Source organism: Phodopus roborovskii, unplaced genomic scaffold, assembly GCF_943737965.1.
Source record: "Phodopus roborovskii unplaced genomic scaffold, PHOROB, whole genome shotgun sequence".
Classification (NCBI taxonomy): domain Eukaryota; kingdom Metazoa; phylum Chordata; class Mammalia; order Rodentia; family Cricetidae; genus Phodopus; species Phodopus roborovskii.
In genome coordinates, this window is record NW_026126332.1 from 33,200 (window position 1) to 57,382 (window position 24,183).

General features: G+C 36.3%; 1 protein-coding gene across 1 annotated transcript; it reads left to right on the top strand.

The window, feature by feature from the left end:
- The first annotated feature begins 756 nt into the window (after positions 1-756).
- On the top strand, positions 757-2,407 carry LOC127218693 (UBA-like domain-containing protein 2). The gene is made up of 2 exons (XM_051179702.1): positions 757-798; positions 1,902-2,407. Exons 1-2 carry the CDS (start codon positions 757-759, stop codon positions 2,349-2,351), a joined length of 492 nt encoding a protein of 163 aa, XP_051035659.1. The 3' UTR covers positions 2,352-2,407.
- The last annotated feature ends 21,776 nt before the right edge of the window (positions 2,408-24,183 follow it).

Below are 24,183 nucleotides of genomic sequence, written 5' to 3' on the forward strand. Positions count from 1 at the left end.
GAGTTTACTTCCAATATGTCAAGACTAGCCATTTGGGCAAAATACTGCTCTTGTGTAGACTGTTTGACTTTATGCTGTATAAACTGGACATACATAGGAACTCATAGGAACGTGACTGCTGATACAAAGTGGATATTGCTACAGGGTTTCTCCTTCATGAAAGAGTCTGCCAGTCTATAGGACACAGAGAAAAGTGACTGACATACTGCCAATATAGGTGGACAGTTGAACGGTTTTTGCTTTGCTGAGGAGTGTGCCAGACACAACATGGCCTGTAGGCTTAAGATAGAACATTACAGAAGAATTCAGGTGACTGAGCAGGTAGCAAGATGTCTCTGTCATTTCTTGAGTTTATGTATTATCTTCTGTGTTCCATAGGGGAGTTGAGAACAGATAGTTATGGTTATAGTTTTCCTTAGTTACGATTAAAGATACGTTACATATAGGACTTCAGACTCACAAAGATAGGATTGATGATAAAATATTTTCTTTAAATCTTGCTAAATTTTAATAGACTAAATATTGTTAACAATAGTTATTATTTGATAACTGTTTTGTTATATGTAATTTTACTATGTTAAAGTTAAAACCCTTCTTTTTATTTTAGACAGAAAAGAGGAGATGATGGAAGATGTCATTCTGTAAATATGTTTCTCATATTGGGAAATGAATAAAGCCCTGTTGGCCAATAGGAAAGCAGGATAGGTGGGACTAGAAGACAAGGAGGATATGGGGAGAGGTAGAAGAAGATTCAACATGCAGAGACTTGAGATATCAGAGGTCTGTACCTTCTCTCTGGTAAGATAAGACCATGTAGAAACACTTAGGTTAATATAAATGGGTTAATATTTAAGAAAGAGCTAGCCAAAAAGAAACACTAGTAACAGGCCAACAGCTGTATAGCTAATGCAGCATCTCTGTGTGTTATTTGGTGTTGGTGCAGCTGTTTGACCAGGTGGGCAAAAAACTGCAGGTAACAGCCTGACAAGAGAATCTTGAAGTAAGACTTATGGGCTTTGATTTGAGGATATAGTTCACCAAGGACGGGATATGGCAGACCAAGTGTTTATACATTTGGAAATGTGAATTTAATCTGTTAGAAAGTATAATGGCTATTCTTGCTTGTCAACTGTAGTATATATTGAATTAGTATAATTCATAATTGGAGGATACACTTGTGATTCAGATAATAAGACAACATGACATTGATCTTGATTTTGATGGTGGATGGCATAGGCATTTAACTTTAATCTAAACCTTGAGGCTGGAAGACACACCTTTATTCTAGGCCACACCTTCTGTTAGAATCTCATATAAGGTCAATGAAAACAGGAAAGGCATGTGTGTGTGTGTGTGTGTGTGTGTGTGTGTGTGTGTGTGTTTTGTTTTATTGTTAGTTTTTTTTTTTTTTTTTTTTTTTTTGTTTTTTTTTTTTGCTGCTCTCTTCTCAGATTATCCATCACTGGCATTGAAGTCTACTTCTTTGGGATTCTAGCATATACAGAAGACCAGCTGAGACATCCACCCTCATGGAATAAAGCAACTCTAGTCTGTTAGACCTTACATTCTCAGCTAGCCATTATTGAATTGCAGTCTGTAAATCATTCCAATAATTTCTTATTACACACACACACACACATATATATAATATATATATATATATATATATATATATATATATATATATATATATATGCACACACACAGAGAGAGAGAGAGAGGGTTGTTCATTCCATAAGTTCTGTGACCCTAGAGAACCCTGACTAACATACAAGACTAATATACAAAAGGGATAGAGAAAATGTGCATTTATCTATGGTTAATGTTGACTTGAAAACATAAAGCTAGATCATATTAGTTTCATCTTAGTCTGAAACAACTTTATACAAATTCAAAAGTAGGAGTTCGTGCTGGCTGCGGGCTGTGTGGCTGACCAGGCGCAGCAGCTGCTTCAGGCGGCACACTGGCAGTTTGAGACCGCCCTGAGCATGTTCTTCCAGGAAAGCAACATTCCCACCATCCACCACCACCCTCAGTTGATGTGTACTCCCAGCAACACCCCTGCCACTCCGCCCAACTTCCCTGTCGCTCTAGCTATGTTCTCCAAGCTTCGAGCCTCTGAGGGTCTGCAGAACAGCAACAGCCCCATGACAGCCATGGCCTGCTCCCCCACTGCAAACTTCAGCCCCTTCTGTGCCACATCCCCACCCAGCCACCAGACGTCCTGGATCCCACCCTCTTCCTCCAACTCCTTCCATCATCTCCACTGCCCACAGCCCACGTGGCCCCCTGGAGTATCGCAGGGGGGCGCCCAGCAGAAAGCCATGGCAGCAGTGGATGGCCAGAGATGAGACTGGATGGCACTGGGCTGGATGGGGGCAGTCCAGGGTTGGGGACACAGCAGGGCTGGGGAGGGGGGGAGACACAAGAAGGTGGGGGGTTTCTTGGAGATCACACTGGAAGATTTTATGAGAGAATTTTTGTGGGTGGGGGGATAGTAATCGTCCTGAGCCACTTGGGTTCTTCAGGAGTTTCTCTTTGGGAAAGTTTATTCTCTTTAATATATAACTGTAATATATATGAATATAAATTTAACGTGTGTGAGTGGGCCAGTACACCAGGGGTGTTGGCATCGGAAGGGAATGGACTCAAAAATCCCTTTCCTTGACGGCACCTCCTCTGCCCAGTTTGGGGAAACAAAGGGGTGCTCGTGGTCATAGCAGCAGGTGTCTGCTCCCTCCTTTAGAAGTCACATCCGCCATTAGGAAGTACGCTCCCCCTCACACCCCAAGGGAAGTCCCAGAAGGGCTCTGTTGGGGCCCTGAACTTTCCTATCATCACTGGTGAATGGAGTTTTCTTCTCTGCTGGTAGTGGCCTCTCAGTGGCCATGAAACTTGTCGCCCTGTCCCCAGCTGGGTGCACAAAGCTGGTAGGACTGAGAAGTTGGCTGACCTCTGAGTGGATACTTGGCTGTCCCACAGGTCCCCAGCCTCTCTGTGTCGAGTATCAGAGGACGGCAACTCGGGAGAGCCTGCCTTTTGATTTGAGTTCCTAAATTAAAATCACATCACACCAGGGTGCAATTTTAATTTAAAAACTTTAAAAGATTTTTCTAACTAAAAAAAAAAAAAGAAAAGAAAAAACAAATTCAAAAGTAGAACTTAAAGACTTGAACAAGACAGTTCATTGGGGAGTTTGCTGTTGTTTCTGACTCCAGAGCATTGTAGTATTCATATTTATATTACCATCTTGGAATGAGGCTGAGGTGGCAGATAACATGTCTTAAATGCACTAAGTCCTGGTTATTTTCGCTATATCAACAAAAAATAAATAAATGAATAAATAAAATCTCGTGCCAGAACCTGGAAAAAGTCAGTGGAATTACTTCTTTCTTATTTTCAATAAATTAAAATAGGCTTACATTTTAGGCCATTTTGAATATGTAATAAACTAATAAGCAAAAAATTAAGGTAATCAATGAAATACATAAGGTGGCTTTTATTATGCTAAATGTATTTTCTATTTATAACTAACTGATTAATCAACTATAAAGACTAAATTTATTTATATATTATATAGGCCATGACAATGAACACCAAGAAAAGACTTCATACAAACAAATTGTTGATATCTGATTAACAAAATAGTATACTTTCAGTATAAAAGTAAGTAGATAAACATTTTCACTTGTTCACATAGCACATGTCAAGTCAGAATGCAGGCATTACATATTTTATCTATGTGGTGCATAACTACACAAAGAATATAAATTAAAAGGTTTTCAGTGTTTAGGTCTTAGATATACTAAATGATGGCTTGTAAGATAGGTAAGTTGGGCTGGAAAGATGGCCCAGCTTTTAAAGGCTAGGCTAACAACAAAAATATAAGATAGTTAAGTTATTGGAATTTTTGCATGGTAATTTAATTCAAATAAAATATGTTACAAAAACTTTTATTTCTAGGCTTTTATGGGAGAGGTGTTCTTGAAATATCAGAGGTAATGTAAAAATAAATGTCACAAGAATGTTTTCTTAAGAAAGAAAGGGCATTTGCAAATTGCTTCTGGGCAGCAAGCTATGGTAGAAAAGTCTCTAGGGTTGATAAAAGGAAAAAAAAATTCTGGAACATTCTGCAACTAGGGTTACAAGAACCATCCAACAAGGTAAAGAACATACCAAAAGTTTCAAATGAAAGAGTCACTGGGGAGAAAGGGGCAGCAAGTTCACCATAAACTTCTCTAAATGTTCAGCTTTAAAGAATTACTGAAAGAAGTCTCAAGAAAAAACATTCATGCCTCTTTTTATGAGAGCAAGCCTGATGGGTTTATATAAATCTGAGTTACATTTTCACTGATATGGCCAAATCAAAAGCATTCATCATTAGAAAATAAAGTAACTGCAGGACAGTTCAGACTGTGCAATTACAGGACTTAAATTGGTATCAAACCGTGCTTAAGAAAGTGGGCCATTTACTGTCACTCACTAATAAGATCTCTGAGTTGCTTCTTACTTTTTCTTATTGGTCACTGATGACAAAGCTGTTTTTATTTATCTCCTCAAATGTGATAATGAAAGCCCAAATAGACAGTGTCCTGTTTTCTATTCCACTCAGGTTAATTTATATGTAATGACATTTCTCATGTTACTGAGGTTGTTTCAGATAGATCATAGCAACCATTCAAAACTATAGTGATATATTATTCATAAATTATTAAAGGTATACATTAATCCATTTCTATTAATCTATATTTGTCACGTAGCTGGAGTCTTTACCTCCCCTCTGGCATCGTGTTTTTCCAGCATGCTGTTTGTATCTCCCTTGACTCTATTCCTCTTCCTCTCTGTATTTTCAGTTTGGTTTTCCCACCTAGCCTTTTGCTGCCTGGCTATAGGCCAAGTTAGATTTATGGTCAATCAATGAGAGTAATACATATCCATAGCATTGAGAATGATTTTTCCACAGCACCACTGTCTGTCACATAGTGGTGAGAGCAACGAAGAGATAGCACCTGTTCATTATGCCTTATCACCTACTGCAAGCAGGAAAATCTGGTCCCTTAGTCATAAGAGTGAGAGAGCTGATCCAGCATCTCACCAGCTACAACCCCTGGGCAAGCAAGCCTTGACCCTCTCCTGGCAAGCACAGTAGAATTCACCCTATTGACAAGGGTGCAGGTGAGAAAGTCCTGAGGGCATGAGAGAAGGAGACCTGACATCGCCACACCTTTTCTGCCATGTGATGACATGGGTAAAAGAAAGATGCTCTCACTCCTCAATTTTTGCTAATTGCAGCAAGGGAGAAAGTTGGCCTGGGGGTCATGAGAGTGGGAGTACTACTGCTGTCTCTCATCAGCTGCAGCACACAGAATAGCAAGTTGTGAACCCCATAGGTGCAGCAAATTAGAGCTGATCCTGTTGGCAAGGACTCAGGTGAGATGGCCCTGAGGGTATGAGAGCAGGAGATCTGACACCATCGCCCCCCTAAGGTGTCCCATATAGCAATTGGTGAGGACCTGACCCTCACCTGAGGAAAACATAAGAGCTGGCCCTGGCGGTATCAGTGTGGGTGAGCTAGACCCAAGAGCCTGAGAGCAGGAGAAATGCATTGGTTATATTGGGAAAACTAGGTTGGGCAGTGCTGGAGAGCTCACCCGGCAGCGACAATGAGGGAAAGCTGGCAGGCTGATGAGGCCAGTTAGCACCCAAGCCCAAAACTAGGGCTTAGTTAGCCCACCTCAGCAACTACCCTATCTATATATTACTGGAGCATGTGAAAGGAATGAGCCTACTGATCCAAAACTGCAGTATTCAAAGACACAGGCAACAACAGGATATCTAAGAAGAGTTTCGATGAGAACCCCTTATTAATAGTGTAGCAGAAGCCAGGATCCTTGAAGAAGACCAATGACTCATAGCAATAAATACTAACAAGTACAAATGCATTGAATAGCAGTAAAAATTTACAAGTATCGAATAAAGGGTAATTTGTGTCACTCAATTAGCCATACTACAGTGCCTTCTTTTGTCCTTCTTTGTTTATTTTGTTTGAGTTTTGAGTTTTCTTGTAAATATTTTGTTTTGGCAGGAGGTTGTAAAGGCAAAGGAAGGATATGAGGAGTTGGGAAGATAAGTGAGATTAGAATACATGATGTGAAATCCACAAAGAATCAATTAAAGTTGAAAAGAGTCATGATTGTTCATACATACATACAATCTTCTACCCACCGAATCATAATGCAAATGGATTAGATCCAGAAATCATAGATTTTTAAAGACTTCCTACTGTTTCCAATGATTACCCACCTAAGATTCCTATTAGCTTTCCTTTGTGATAATTTTCTAGGTTTATCACTTATTTATTGTTTCTAGGAGGAATATTAGGCATTGGTAAATGATAATAATAGACTCCAATTAAACTTTAGTATATGCAACAAATCAAAATTTGTTGTCAACTAAGTAACACTTTGATCTTATTTTTAAACTCCATTAAACATTTGAGATGGCTCATTAACAAATTAATCAAATACCTTGAGTTTGGCATCTTTATACCAGTTGTGACCATACAAATTGAATTTATAAGTGTAACATGAATTATGCATTATCTAATTTAATCATTTTCATAACTTTACAAGAAAGAGCCACCTTTAATTTTTCTAAAAGAAAACTGTTGATTTAGAGATATGTCTTAGCCAACTATAAATGGAGTTTTAGTATGTGGTTTCTAACTATCTTGAATTTCAATATAACATATCATGGTATCTGTCTTAGGGTTTCTGCTGCTATGTAGAGACACCATGACAATGTCTACTTAACTTTTATTAGAAAAATATTCAGTTATGGTGGCTCATTTAGAGTTTCTGAGGTTCAGTACATTATAACCACGGTGGGGAGCATAGAGGCATGCCGGCAGATGTGGTGCTGGATTAGTAGCTGAGAGTCCTACAGTTTGCAGGCAACATGAGGTGGACTAAGTAAGACACTAGGCAGTATCCAGAGTATAGGAAATCTCAAAACGTGCCCCCCACATTGACACACTTCCTCCAACTAGGTCATACCCACTCCAACAAAGCTATATTTCCCATTTCCTATGAGATTGTGGGGGGGGGAATTACACTCAAACTACTACAGTATCTATCTGTAATGACACTATTATCACTGAAACAATTATCTGTCTGTGTTACTCTGTGAATTAGTCAAAAGGCAAAATCATCCAAATAGTCATCAGAGTTAGGAGACAATGATTCAGTACTCCACAGAGAAAACAGGATTGACCTTAAAAACTCAGATTAGACTGCCTAGGCCTTCTAACTGAGACCCATGTTCAGGGGATCTGAGTCAGTTCCATGCTGGATTCTCAGCTATCAGTCTGGGGGCCAGTTAGCTCCTTCTTGTTCAGGCCCGCTGTCTTTTATATATATATATATATATATATATATATATATATATATATATATATATATATATATATATATATAAAACCAAGTCCATTTAAATGAAAACAATATTTGGGAATTTGGGCTTCGTTCTTTCCAAACTACTTCCTGCTGGTAAGGGACGCTGTCATGGAGAATTCGAAGAAGATGCAGAAATCCTGGCTGTAGTCCATAAGGCTGCTTTGTCCAGCTGTTTTGAATGTAGAATCACCTGGTACTCTGTTTCAGGCAGTCTTGCTTGATCAAACCACATTAGTCTGGAAGGAATCCACAGCTTTTCATTTTCTGTGGAAACAAAAATAGAAATCCTTTTCCCCAGTAACTTGTCCTTGAACTTAAATTTTGAAGTCAAAGCATTTTTTTTTATTTACCAGGATATATTCCTGGTGCACAAAAGGACCTTGCAGGCACATCCGCCATGGAGGGATACTCCCTTAACCTAGAGTCAGGAGAGAAGTCCTAGTCCCTACTTCAAATGACTTGACAGATTTACATGACTCCTCCTGAATGGCATAAACCTACATGTGGAGTGGTGGGGGAGGTTGGTCGGGGTGCATGTGAGGGGAGTGAGGGAAAGAGAGAGGTGAGAGAGGGGGGAGAGGGAACTGGGATTGATACATAAATTTAAAAAAATAAAATTAAAAACATGAAAAAATTCAGATTAGTCTCTAAGAACAAAGTACTCTATTAGTAGATTAGAAAAACTTAGATTACTGCATGGGTCTTTGAAGTACACCTAATTAGTATCATCATATACACAGAAAAAGTACAGGATCGAAGAAGTATTGTTTAGGTCGTGTAGGTAATTAGCAACAGAGGTGAGGCTTGAAATCAGATATGTATCACCTTGTTTTAATATATTTACCTTTTTAAATTTCTCAATACTAGATATCATAACAAGTTTTTTTAAATAAAAATAACAGTCATTGGAATAATTCCAAATAACAAGAGAGAAAAGGGATATTTACAATGAGAGAAGAAAAGGGAATTCAAAGGTCTTATATTCCCCATAAGATTTCCTATAAAATATTAAAACTATTCAAGGTATTAATATCCTGTTACAAAAATGAGTGCTATATGGTTACTCATCATATATGTAATTAACATATATGTAATTAATATCTGTTAAGGTAAGCACATTTATTGACATAAGAAATATTACCTTATGAGATTATCATTGTGGCACACATGATGTATTCAGGTTCAAAATTATTGGTTGAGAGTATCATCCCTAAAAATAACGTTTCTCCTTTGGGAACATATAAATCACTTTACAGATTATCAGGATGGATGGAGGCAAAAAGAGTCTTCATTATTTAGAATGCTACTATGAAAAATAAATAAGGTGTGTGTGTGCGTGTGTGTGTGTGTGTGTGTGTGTAGCTTAACAAGAAAATAGGGTATGACTTCACAGAAAATTTTCTTGAGAAAGAGTTGTTTAGTCTAAGTGATTTAGATTCATGTCTTTGCGAGCTATTTTAACTGCATTATGTTGTTCCACAGACGAATTTTTGATCACCCCATGGACTCTGGTGAAATCACAACACATCTTTAAACTAAAGCTGTTTTTAACTCATCAGCAAAAAATATTCAGAGGCCAATTAAAATGTGTTCAGTCAGTTTATTATTAGCTGCAAATATTTAACAATGAAACAAAGGATTTATCTAAAAATTCTCACATCAATAGTACTTTGACTTACAAATTTGACATGGTTATCTCAAGTACCTTCTTAAAAGAAAATTTAAAAAGCCAGGACTAAAACTGATTCATAAAGTTATTTCCTAATCAATGGAAAATAATCCTGGAAAAGTGTATTGGCTTTAACACTTTTAATAACTTCTGAAATAGTACTTTTATTGATTTAAAAAGTATAGATTGGTTCTCAATTTAATTTACTTAGGGTCACAACATTTTCTTATTTATAAAAGAAAATATTGAATACTAGCATAATGAATCTGAGCCAATCAATTTTTATACCAGAAGGTAAACAGTACTTACAATTTAAGTGATGAATTTATTAAATAAATTTCTTATATTATTTTTGATTTAGGTCACTGGATTTGATTTGAGAAATCTTTTTTTCTGGAATGTGTTTACTAGTCAAAAGTAAAAATGGGCTCTGAAATACTAACAAATTTACATATATAGACATTTTATTCTACAGTTTAGCATTGAAGCATATGCATCTCCTTTCAACTCTTTGCCCTCCAAAGTTGTTCCAAAATACATGTTTAAGGCTTAGGGTGGGAATTTAAGTGAGAATCAGATAGGATAACTAAACAATTTGTCTTATATTACTATGTACTATCTTTACTTATTTGGTGCCTGTGTTGAAGGCATGGAGAAAAGCCTCTTCAAGTCACCCCTTAGCATGACATCTGTTTCTAATGTTGCCAAGGAAGCCCACACTTGAACTGTCTTCTAACTTGATAAAAATTGAGCAGAAAGATGTTACTTTATAGAAATTATATCTGCATATGTTATTCATTATTGTCTCCACTTAGGTAAATGAGGGATTAGAGTCCAGCTTCCAATTTTATAAAAGGAGCTCTTCCATTTTTTCACCACTATTAAGAGGATGAATCAAGTGTAATTTTTGTGATTTTCTTTTACTTTGATATGTGAATTTTAGTTATTATATAATTATTGTATATATCAGCATTTTACACAAGAATATTTTCAAACAGGTATATAATATATATTGATTAAAATTATGCCATATTCATAGCCTTGGTTTTCATATCCCTCTTCTTTCAATAGTCTCTACACAGTTTTGCTTCCTTTCTCGTGTTTTATGAACATACATGAATTTGTATATCTACATAAAATTCTGGAACCACAAATGGCTACAATCATTTAATATGTTCATGTTTAGTCTCAGTTCAGGAAATACATGCATTCTTCTCTGTGGCTGAAAAAATAATTCTCTTGTGTATGCCTACTTCATTGTATATGTTCACTCCTCTTTTGATAAACATGTTTGTTGCTTTTACAACCTAGGTATTATGAATTTTGCTGGAATAAATATTTCTGGTGGCCCTTAGGTTAAATATCAGGTGTGAACACATTAACCACTCTGTACTTCTCTTGTCCTTATAGACTGCTCATCACATAAATTACGGCAAGTTTTTTGAAAATGACTTTCATAACCCCTGTTTTCTTCCTTGCAAATGCATTGAAGATTCCTCTCTACTCTTTTCATATTCTATGTGTAATAAATTTTTGTGGACACTGACACAGGCAAATAAGGATACAAAAATAAGTACACTTGCCAAAGACAATTTTAGTTGTTTATCAAACTCTCTTCATATTTTTCTTCTGAGAAATCAAAAACTTTTCAATTTCTCATGGATTTTTATGGGACACAATAACTCTGTTTTGGCTAAATGAGATGGCAATTGAAGAAGTATGTGACTTATTAAGACAGGCCTCTAAAGATCTGCAGGTAATCATCTCTATTTTTTAATTAATAAATTTTTGAAGCTTTTTCATATAATTATTTTGATCATATTTTCCACACAATTTCTACACAAAACTCCCCACCTCCCTAGCAGCCCAACATTATGTTCGTTTTCCCCTTTCTCTCTTTAAATGAAATACAATCAAAAGGAAACTCATAAAAAGGAAATCAAAATATACAAGCAAAATACAAGTAAGATAAGAAATGCAAAAATTAAGCAAAATAAGATGCAGTGTTTACAAAAATACTGTTGATTTTGTGTGTTTGTTTATGTGTGTGTGTTGGCTAGCTACTCTTGAGTATGTATGGATCTACCTTGAAGTATGGTTAGTGTATCCAGTGTCACCATTGGAGAATTACAACTGACTGTTTCATTAGCCATTGAGTATTAATGTACATAGATTCTTGTTTAGTGGTAGGAGACAATATCCACTTCTCCCTCTTAGTTTTAACTGTAGTGAGATACCCACCCTGTGGTCATAGTCACAGGTGTGGGGTTGATAGAGAGTTAGGTTAGGTCTTGGGTCCCTGACTAGAGCATGTTCTTGCTTCCAGTAGTATCATAGACAGCAGCCCTGTGTGGATGCTTAGGGCAGGATTTGAGATGATCACCTGCCTTTTGTACAAGTGATTTCTCCTGAAATAAACTTCACTTTATCCAAGTCTAGTGAATCTTGATCCCCACTAATTATTTAACATTATTTAACGCTGTCTAGCTTTGACTTATGGGACCCTGTCTAGTTTTAAGCTGTGCAGGCCGTGTGCATATTGTTCTGTTTAGACATCACTGCTTCCTTAGAGTCATCTGTCACTTCTGGCTGTTACAAAATTTATGACTCCTCTTTTGCATAAACCCCTGATCCTTGAATGGAAGGGTTTAATTAAGAAATTTCTTTTAAGACTGAGTACTCCAAAATATCTTATTCTGTGCATATTGTCAAGTCATGGATCTCAGTGTTAGTTCTTGTGTACTGAAAGAAGGAGCTTCTCTGATGATGCCACAGTAAGGCACTGATCTGTGGGAGTAGCGAAATGTCAGTAGGAGTCAGTTCACTGCTATCTTCCTTTAGGAGAATATAAGTTTGTGATTTCCCCATAGACTCACTACTTATCTAGTTTGAAATTTTGGTCAATTTAGATTGTTCCATATAGGGTCCCTCTAATGAATTGGGGTTTAACCCCACTGGAATGTGGTTGGTTGCTCAAATAACATTTGTGCCACTATTGCAGCAGTATACCTTGCAGGTATATCACTGTTGTAAGTTGCTGCATTTATAGCTGGGTTGATTATTACCCTTAACTTCTGACAGTGTATTTGTTAGCACCATGAACATCAGTCTGTTATGAGCAATTTTCCCACCAGCCTGGTCCCATAGCCACGTCAGCCCCAATAAACACACAGAGATATAAAGCTGTTGGCCTATTACTAGCATTTCTTATTGTCTAGCTCTGTCTTAAATATTAACCCATTTATATTAACCTAAGTGTTTCCACGTGGCTTAATCTTACCTGAGAGAAGGCCCAGATCCTCTTCCCTCCAGTTTCTACATCTTGAATCTCCTACTACATGTCCCAGAATCATTCTTGTCTCCTAGTCCCACCTATCTTGCCATCAATAGAGGGAGCAATTATAGGTTTAAAAAGAAATCTGGCACTAGGGAATTGTACTGAGATCCACAAGGATTACCCCAAGTAATAATCTAAGCAATACCTTAAATGCCCTTCCCATATAATGAGAATGATGACTACATTATATGCCATCCTAGAGCCTTCATTCATTAGCTGGTAGAAACAGAAGCACAGCTAAGCACTGAACCAAACTACTGGAATCCAGTTTCAGAGATGGAAGAGTGATGATCAAAGGGATCAAGGCCATTATGCTGGGGAAACCCACTGAAAGATCTGAGCTGACCTGAGCAAATGAGAACTCAAGAACCACAGTCTGACAGCTAAGGAACCAACACGGGATCAAACCAGGCCCCTGAACGTGTGTGTCAACCAGGAGGCCTGAGCAGTGCAAGGGTCCTCTGACAGTGGAACTATATGTATCCCTGTTGCACAATAGGACTTTGGGAGCACATTCCCCATGGAGGGATACACGCTTAGCCTAGAGACATGGCAAAGGGCCTAAACCCTATCCCCAGTGACTTGTCAGACTTTGCTGAACTCTCATGGAAGGCCTTGGGGAACATTGGAGGATGGAAAGGAGAGGGAACTGGGATTGATGTGTAAAATAAGAAAAATATATACATATTTCAGATGAATGCAAAAAGGTATCTTAATAAATATATACCACATATTGGTTGCTTAAAAAAATAAAATGACACCTTGGGCTAGTTGTCCCCTCCCATATTCCTCTTTAACCTTCTCTTCCATTGCCCTCTCTATTTGTTTCTCCTAGCTTGTTTTCTCACTTGTTTCTTCATAAAAAATATCCCTTATCTTTCCTTCCTTGAGAAATCCTCTCCATCCTTCCTAGTCCTTTAGTACATAGGTAAAGTTGGTTGTAATTTTGACTGTGGCACACTAACTTCCACATACAAGAGAAAAAATATTTGTTTCTTGAAGTTTGGAATACCTCACTCAGGATATTTTTTTCTAGCTAAGTCTATTTACATGGATTTCATTTTTCTTAATATCAAATATCTAAATAATATTCCACTGGGTATGTGCATCACATTTTCTTTATTCATTCATCCTGTTTCTAATTTCTGGCTGTCAAATGTAGGTCAGGAATGAAAATAGATGAGCAATTATCTCTGCAGTAGGATGTTGAGTTCCTTGGGTATATATGCCCAAGTCTGGTTTGAGCTGAATCTTGGGATAGATCTATTCATAGCTTTCTTAGGTTTCCATAGTGGTTATACAAATTTGCATTCCAACCAGCAATGAAAATGCATTCCATTTTTCTGTCTTTTTCAGCTTATGATATCATTTGCTTTATTTATTTTGGACATTCTGACTGAGTTAAGATGAAATATCAGAGTAGTTTTAGTTTGTATTTCCCTGCTGGCTAAGGATAGTTAATACTTTTCAATTTGTTTCTCATACATTTGTGTTCATCTTTTTTGTCTTCTGTTTATTTCAGTAACCTTTTTAAAAAAATTATTGTTTCCTGGTGTTCAGATTTTCTTAGATTTATATGTTTTAGATACTAATCCTCTATCAGATGTATAATTGGTAAAATGTTTTTATTTAACCATTCTGTGGGCTGCCTTTGACTGAATGATCTTGTCTCGTGCAGGACAGGTCTAAGAGGATGACAGCCAATAAGTCCAACTGAGCCATAGCCATTGAAGCTCCATTGTGCATGAGATGTACTAACTTAACCCTTGGATCATCCTGGAGTCTGCCGCAGTGGCTAGAGACTGCTGACACAGAGACACATGGTCACCATAGCTAATAGAGAAAGGGCAACACACATCTAGAGGCCTAGAGGACCAATGAGGTGTTGGCAGGGTGATATAAAGGCAAGCCTGAGTTCTGTAGTAAAGCACAATAAATGAGCACACTATGCTACTCACTTGATCCTAGGAGTATGTGTAATTGACTCCTCATCTTCTCACTCCCTTCTCCAAGGGGTGACCATGTAGGGTTGCTTGCAACTTAGAGGAACATTTTAATTTTATGAGGTCACACTTATTAATTATTGATTTAAATACCTATATTATTGGTTCTTGTTCAAAAATTATTTTCATGTTTCAATGAGTTCAAGATTATTTTCCATTTTTATAATATTTAGGGTGTCTTGTCTTATGGTCAGGTCCTTGATCCTTTTGGAGTTTAGATCTGATTGAGCAGGGTGATAAATATGCATATGTTTGCATGTTTTATATGCACCCATCCGATTTTACCACCACCATTTGTTAAAGATATTATCTTTTTTCACAATGTATTTTTAGCTTCTTTTATAAAAATTATGTCAATAGGTGTATGGAATTATATCTGTGTATTCATTTTGTTTCCTCTGATTAGAATGTCTGTTTCAAAACAATACCTTTTTTTAAATTACTGTAGTTCTATAGCACAACCTGAAATATGGGATGCTAGCACCACCAGCAACCCTTTTGATATTCAGGATGTCCTTGCTGTCCAGGGTTTTGTGTTTCCACATGAAGATTAAAATTGTTTTTTATTTTTGTATTTCTAAAAATTTATGTGAAGATTGTGGTATAATTTTTATGGAGAGTATATTAAATCTGTAGATTGATTTTGATAAGGCGGCCATTTATAAAATAGTACGTATACCAGCAATTAGCATGGGATATCTTTCCATTTTCTCTTGTATTCTTTAACATTTTAAATATTTTATTATATGGCATTTCTCTGGCTTAGCTAGAGTTTCCCCAATTTTCTATGCTGTTTTGAAACATATTATTTCCTTACTTTTCTCTTTCTTTGTCATATGTGTATAGGAAGGCTAGTTTTTTTTTTTGTGTGTGTGTGTGTGTGTGTGTGATTATTTCACTACTTTACTGAAAAATTTTATAAGCTGTATGATACTTTAGATTCATCGAAGCATAAATCATATTTGCAAATAGAGATAGTTTGACGTCTTCCTATTCGTATCAACTTGCTTCCCTTAAGGTAACTTATTGCTTTAACTAAGATTCAACTTCTCTATTGAATATATATGAAAAGAATGGACGTCATTTTCTTTTTCCTGATTTTACTAAAATGTTTTAAGTTTCTCTTCCTTTAGGTTCATATTGGCTAAGAAATTACTATAACTTGCCTTTATTAGACTAAGCGATGTTCCTATTTCTGTATGACTTTCATCATAAAGGCATTGTTGGATTTTTCACAGAGATTTTCTTTCTCTAATAAGATTATTATGTTTGTTTTCTCTTTCAGTCTGTTTATGTAGTGTATTGTGTTTATTGATTTATGCATGCTAAACCATACTTAAATCTCTCTGAGGGTGCCAACTTGATCAAGATGCATATTTTTGGTGTGCTCTTGGATTTTTTTTACAATTATTTTATTGAAAAAATTATCAACTATGTTCAAAATGAATAGAGGTCTATAATTCTTTCTTTAAATTTTAGTAGAATTATGCACTGTAGCCATCTGCCCATTTGCTCTTCTGTGTTGGGAGAGCACTTATTCTATATTACTAGGGATTATGGGTCTGTTAAAGTTGCATATTTGATCAAGATTTAATTGGGTATTTCATATATATTAAGACATTCATCCAAGTGTTTTAGTTTTATTTCCCATTTGAGGGAGTACAGCTCTTTAAAGTATGTTCTTATGATTCTCTTCCTTTCCTCGGTGTTTGTTGTATTGTCCCCCTTTTCATCTCTGATATTAACTTGTATTTTCTCTCTCAATTTTTTGTTGTTAATTTGCCTAAGTGATTGTCAGTCTTACTAAAATTTTCAAAAACCAACTAACTTCATTTAATTGATTCTGGATATTTTCCACACTTCTATTTTACTTATTTTAGCCCTGAATCTAAATTATTTATTGCTGTGTAGTCTTTGGGGTTATTATTTCTTCTTTCTGTTTTAGAACACTTGTGTATGTGACTAAGTTAATAATATGAGAGCTCTCCAGGTTTTTTACATAGACATTTAGTGTTGTACATTTCTCTCTCTCTCTTTTTTTTTTTTCATTTCTTTTTACATATCGATCCCAGTTTCCTCTCTCTGCTTCCCCTCCCTCACACACACCCAGGCACCCCTCCCATCCCAATTGACACCAACTCCAGAGGGAACGTGATGCCTACTAGGAGGGGTCATCAAAATCTGTCAAGTCATTTGGAGTGGGGTCTAAGACCTCCCTCCTGTCTCTAGGCTAAGGTATTATCCTTCATGGGGAATTTGCACCCAAGGTCTTTACTGAACCATGGATACATCCTGGTTGCACTAACAGAGGTCCTGTAGACTTCCCAGGCCTTCTAACTGAGACCAATGTTTTGGGGTCTGAGTGGGCCCAATGCTGGTTTCCCAGGTATCACTCTGGGGGTCCATGAGCTCCCCCTTGTTCAGGCCAGCTGTCTCTGTAGATTTCTGTAGCCTGGTTTTGACCCCTTTGCTCATCACTCCTCCCTCTCTGCAACTGGATTCCAAAAGTTAGGCTCAGTGTTTAGCTGTAGGTGTCTTCTTCTGCTTCCATCAGCTACTAGATGAAGGCTCTAGGATGGCAAAATAAGGTAGTTATCAATCTCATTTTCAGGGAAGGGCTTTTAAGGTAGCTTCTCCACTCTTGCTCAGATTATTAGTTTGGGTCATCCTTGTCAGTCTCTGGACATTTCTTTATAGTCAGTTTTCTCTTCAAACCTATTATGGTATCTCTTTACAAGAAGAGTCCTGAGCAATTCTCTTATTACAAGACCTAACCAGAGCCATTCTTCATAAGTAATTTGTGTATTACAAGGTAGTTTTGGATTCTGCTTTTAAACTTTTCCACTTTATTTTAAAACAAAATCAAACAAGCAACAATAAAATAACTCCATCTTTATGGGCCTGGAGAGATGGCTCAGAGGTAAATGTATTTGCTGTGCAAGTATGTGAATCTGAGACTGGAATCCCACACCCATACATAAGGAGAGTGTAGCACTAGTCTATAGCTCCAAAAAGGGTGGGGACAGGCAGATCCTGGGAATTGCTGTCAATGTAGTTCCTATAATCTATGAGTCTCAGGTTTAGTGAGAGACCCTCTTCCTAATAAATTAAGGTTCATAGCAGTAAAGGAAGATATTCACTGTGGATCCTTCATTGAGCTCTACACATATATCCGGGGTGAACTGGTTTTCTTTCTCTCTCTCTCTCTCTCTCTCTCTCTCTCTCTCTCTCTCTCTCTCTCTCTCTCTCTCTCCCTCTCCCTCTGTCTCTGTGTCTCTATCTGTCTCTTTCATCACTCTTTTGGCATTTTTATTTTATGTCTGAGCAACATGTAAATACAACTGTGAGTGTCTTATTTAGCACTGTACTGAGATTAATGAATGCCAAAGGCCCATTTCTTACTTCCTGTTTCTCAAAAATACTACTGAGTCCCTCCTGGTATCAGACATTCAAAACTGTTTGGAATTGACAGCATTGAAAATAAAAAATTAATGGAGGGCAGTGGTGCCACATGCCTTTAATTCCAGCACTTGAGAAGCAGAGGCAGGCAGAACTCTGTGAGTTCAAGGACAGTCTGATCCATGCAGTGAGTTCCAGGGCAGCCAGGGCTACACAGTGAAACCCTGTTTGAAAAAAATGAATAAATAATAACCTGTTAAAAGAGAAATGCTTCCGTTTATCTCCACCTTTCTTAGATTAAAATGAAAAGATTTATATATAGCAATATAATGAGAAAATTAATAAATGCTCAGCAGCTCAATACAGTTGAACAAATGTGATCCCAATTATTTAATCACAGTGTAAAAGTGACTTGAAAGCCATGCTTTGGAGGGTGAACCATAAAGCATTAGGATATGCATAGCCATCTACAAGTGAGAAACACAGGTGCTACAGTCAGAGCCAGTAATTCACAATCTCATTTTTGTTTCCCATTTCTGGAGAAACAGCCTACAAAAGCAACATAAGGATTTATTTTCTTCATGCTTGTGTAGAAGTCATGGCAAAAGGAACATGGACTGGCTATCCACAGTGTTTTAACCAGAAGCAGAGAGAAATAAATGCTAGCGCCTATCTCTCCTTCATTTTATTTAACCAAAGAAGCCCATGTTATCAGGTCACTCAGATTTTGGGACAAGTCTTCCTACTTTAATTTACACACTCTCACAGAGACATGCCTAGAGGTTTCTCACGTAGATGACACTAGAGCTAGCCACAGTGAAAATCACTTTAGTTTTTAGAACAAGAAATCCACCAGTTTTCATTAGCTGTGAGACTGAAAATGTTAAGTGTTTTGACAGAGAAAGGACAGGTGCCTCCTGATGGCATTTTTGTCAAATATCTGTGCATCCATTCAAATATCCAGTTCTCTGCAGCTATCATACTGCTCTCCACCCCCAAACAGTCTGTACCTTAGAGAATGTTCTAGTATTCCTAAGAGTTTTCTGTGACAGGACAGCTATGTTTGTGTCCTTTGTTTCATTCTCACCTTTATTTTGTTAGTAAATTATTGTGTGTTTGTTTGAAGTGAAATACCTTTCTTTCTCCATTGACATTTAAACTAAATCTTTACACAGTATGATACTGAATATTTCTGTCCTGTTATCTTGTACCAGTTGCCTATAGTTTTTGCAGAGGTCATTCATCTAATTGGCTAAATCATACGAATTTGACTATGGTTTCTCTCTGACAAAAACTTCTCTTGTGTAATTGAAGGATTAATGAAAATTTCTGGCTCACATCTATTCTATACATGGAGGTTTTATTATACCACAAGATAGGCTAGGCTCATGTAATCTGAATTTCAGGTCCCACTGTGCCTAAATCTTTAAGGAATCATTGCAAGGTTTTTAATGAAGCCAAAGTCAGATCCTCAAATATTCTTTAACATACAGAATAGGTATCAGATATTTTAGCATTTTGATTCTCTAAACTCAATGAGTAAATTTTTAAACAAAACATAAAAATAAGACAGTATAGTAAACTAGTCATTTTAAATATCACAATAACTAATTTTGACACATGGTTTAAGAAGAAATAACCTGAACTTTTCTGGATGTTTTATAATTTGATTTCACCAGTTGTCCTTCATTAGTAATTATAGCACTATCTTTTTAAATTATTTCTTTTACTTTTTGAGATTATGCTGTTACTACATAATGTTCCTCTTCTCTTTCCTCTCTCTCAACCTTCCCATATGATCCTCTCTTGATCTTTTATTTTTTAAAGTTCATGGCTGTTGTGGAATATTATTTTAAGGCATGCTATATTTGTTTATGCTGTGGAATAATTGTTTAATGATGCAAAGATGTGTTGCATTCTTTTGTGTTACATTTGTTTAACTCTGTGAATCTATGTTATTTTGCCCCTCTAAAACACCTGATTGTGTTAGAGCAGAATGGGCAATAGCTATGCAGGATAGTCAAACCGGCAGGATTTCAAGGCAGACAGAATAAACATGATCAGAAATCTAGGCTCAGAAGGAAAAAATAAGACGAAGGAGGAGGAAGAAAAGGAGAAGGGGAAAATGACTTCAGTAGCCAGCCAGCCTGCCACAGAGAATAGGCTAAGAATATTGAACAAAAGTCTAAAGCTAGAGGTATAGATAACTCCCAACATCAAATTATTGGAGAAGGAGATTATGCTACTTTAGAAAGGCAATGTCATTATGATGATAACCTCTTGGGTTTAATCTTTGCAGCTGCTTTTAATCCTTGGTACAGAATTTGAGTATCAGGAAGAAAATGATTTAAAGAAAATTGAATAATTTACAAAATAATAGAGGACACAAAGGAAGCATCCACAGCCTTTTTACAAAGACTGTCATGAGCAATTCATCAAATGATATCAGACTCACATGCTAGAAAAATAATAATTGAAACAATGGCATTTGAAAATGTTAATGCCTAATGCAAAAATATAATTAGGCTTTTAAAAGTTAGATCATCCCTTTGGAGGATTGGATCTGAGATACAATTAACATTGAAACTCAGAACCATGATAATGATACATGGATAGAAGACATGATTTCAAAGGGTTTAAAGAAAAATGGAAATGTCAAATGTTTTAATTGTGGCAGACTATTGCGGTAAATAAGGATCAGGATAAACAAATAGGCCGAATAGATGTTTATTCAGGGAGAAATAACTTACAACCTACACAGATGAACACCAGGAAATTCAACCCAATCCTCTCCTGTCCGAGTCACGCCAGAAAGAGAGAGAGCCTTCCTGGCCCCCTCCGACCTCCTTCCTCAGGTCACCTCCGCCCATCGCTCCACCCCCCAATGGGCGTGGTCAGTGCTACAGAAGAACTATCTCACTACAATTCCCCTTTTAGTCTAAAGAAAAGATTTAGGCTTAATACAAAACTATATACAAAACAGTGAATAACAAGTGTGCTCTAAGAAAAGGAAAATCGAGAACAAAATGACCTACATATCTAGTCCTAGGGTGAGGGCATAATGGAGTTTACAATAGAGTTGTCCTAAGCTGGAAAACGTAAGTCTAGTACCTAATATATCTAACTAGGAAGAGAGAATAATAGTTGTGATAGTTTAATCTTCAACCTCATCAAGACCTGAGAAGGAAATTAACAATACTAGAGGAGACAGGAAATGCGGATGGACAACTTCCAAAAGGTGCAGCAAGGACAGAAACAGCAAGCCACCTGAACAGTCACCCTAGGTCTCACAGCGACGTTGGTACACCCAGATTTGGCTAAGGCCAAGAGAACTTGACAGACCACAACAACAGCAGGGAAATAGAATGGCTGTCTTACCCTGACTTGGCAAGGTCAAGCAGTCTTCTATATTTGTCTCCTGCAAGCACAGCAGACAAGGTCACCTGAAGAGATTGCAAATAGGATTTTGGAGAAACAATTCTTTTTATAAATATTATCCAAACAGAAAGTCCTTCCCTTATAGATTATGTAAAAGATGTAATAAAGGCAGGCATTGGAAAAATAAATGTAGTTCTAACAGAGATTATCAAGGTAATTTTTAGTTGTCAGGAAACTCCCTGTAGGTCCCTATGGAAAATCCTATGTCAAATTCAGTTTGACTCTTTTCTGTCACCCTGAAAACCATGTCCCCAATAAAGAGCCTAATAACCATTGTAAGAAAACATACTGCTCTAAATGACAGAAGAGCTATAAAAGAGAGAAAAATGAGTTCAGAAAACAATCACAAAGCAAGTATATTGGAGTGAAGACCAAAATTAAAAGTACAAATAAATGATGTTATATCACAAGAATCTTGGCATCCTTATTGGCCTCTTAAGTAGGTAAATGTTCAATTCCTAGGGATTGGAACTTCATCTCAGTTAAAACAGAATTTGAGATGGCTTGAACACATAGGGCCAGAAGGACAGAGAAGGATATTAAATCCTTATGTTTCTAACATTGCAATGAGTTTGTTGGGACTTGATTTATTACAGCAATGGAATACTCAGATAAATATTCCCCCAAATTAGAAACCAAACATACATTAACATATTGTTCTGAAAAATTTATAAGAAGGTATTATAAAATCACCAACCATTCAGGTAGTACAAGAACAGGACACAATTGCTGCTAATCTTCCAAAAACACCAACAGCTTTACCTTTAAAATGGCTGACTTTGCATTCTTAATCCTCAGGCAACATTTAACAAATTATAAATAATATATCACTACAAAGATGTTTCAATTTTATGCACTATTAATGTGTTATTCCTCAGATTGAATAAAGATATTGTGCCCTATATCTTTCACCACTTAACATAAATAAAAGCCTCTGGACCTAAAGGAATGTATTTCTGTTTTCTGTAGCTTGTTGTTACATACTTTTTCCTCTTTGTTCTTTTGTGTGTCCCACCACTCAGGTCCCAAATAAACTATATGGAAGTTTATTATTTCTTATAAATGCCCAGCCTTAGCTTGTTCTGTTTCTATCCAACTTTTCTTAAATTATCCCATCTACATTTTGCCTAAGGGCTTTTACCCTTATCTATGTATTTTCTGTATAATTTATTTTTCCTTTTTATTTTATGTCTGCCTGAATGGCTTCATGGCTTTCCTCTGATGTCCTCCTCCTTCTTTTCTCCTTGATTTCTTCTCCTCCCAGATTTCTCCTTCTATTTATTCTCTCTGCTTCCAGTGCCACCTATCTTTTCTCCTGCCTTGGTATTGTCTGTTCAGCTCTTTATTAGACCACCAGGTAGTTTAGACAATTAACACAGCTTCACAGAGTTAAAGAATCAATATAAAATAATGGAATGTATCAGCATTGTTGAAACAATTGTTCCACAGCATAAACAAATGTAATGTACCTTACAATAACATTTCATTCAAGTTTTCAATGACAATTCTTCAAATATTTGATAGCAACATCATGTCCTCATATTGTCAGCTACTACAGCTACTATTTTGTAGAATTAATATAAGTAATTTGCATTTTACACACACCCATATGTTTTCTCCTTTGCTACTTCTCTCTAAAGCTGAGAAAGAGTAAGTAATTATGATGTATATGAACTAATTATATACTCCCAATCACTTATTTCACTCACATAATTTCTTTACAAATGTTACAGTTGGTGTATTGTTGCAGGATTTAGACAGAAGTAATCATTAGACAATCTGTTTTTAATTAGTGAGTTTTTCAAATATAGTAGGTATAGATATAAAAAAATGAGTACATCCTGAACTTACTATTAAAGGTACTCTACTCATAGTTAAAAATACTAATTATACAAAAATAGCTATTATTTTAAAATTTAAAGCATCACAATTTTACATGGAAAGCTATAAGAACTGAAATCATACATACCGATACAGGAAAGATTACCATCAGGATTGGGTTTCAATTCACAACATGTCATTCACTTGGTATATATTCCTATACAATTTTTATATATTGTCTGAGCAAATTGCATATTTCAAACAGATATATTTTAATATGAAGCCTAAAAATGGGAGGTTCATTCATTTTGAAAATTTAGGTCAAATATATAAAAGAAAAATTGGTTCAGCAAAAAGGGTACACTTAGAATGCTAAAATGAGGAATTTTGTTACAAAAGTCAAAGGTGCTTTTCATCCAATATGATGGAGTTAAACTGCAGATTAACCTCTGTTCTCAATTTCTACCCCAATGAGTTATCTAAAGGCACACATCCCAGTGGTCAAAGAACTAAGGGAAAAATTACAGATTTCAAGAAAGGCAACCTGATTGTAGCAGCTGAAGGAGAGAGATACAAATAGAAAGTCACATAGCAGTCTAAGGAAAGTAGCCAGAAGGAATGTGATAAGAATAAAAAATCAGTGCTGAAATGCCCTGGAAATATTCAAGCATTTCAGCTATCAATTGTCTTCAAAGATAATTGTCATTACAGCTGACAATAATTATAGTTATTTATTAACTGTTCTTTTTAAACTCTGCATAGATGTCTCCTCAGCTTAAAAAAATTCAATTTTAAAATAAATTTTACTTGCCACAGAAAGTGTAGATCATAATTCAAATTCAATTTTAAAATAAATTTTACTTGCCACAGAAAGTGTAGATCATAATTCAGACAGTTTCTCTGTCAGTGTATAAAATGGAATGCTTTTGGAGTTGATAAGGGATCAGTGTTTATTGTTCTCTCTTTATTTTAATCATACATTTTTATGAAATATACTGTGATAATTGAATTTATGAAAGTGGCATTAATACTACAGTCAAGTCAGCTAAAATATCTTACTCC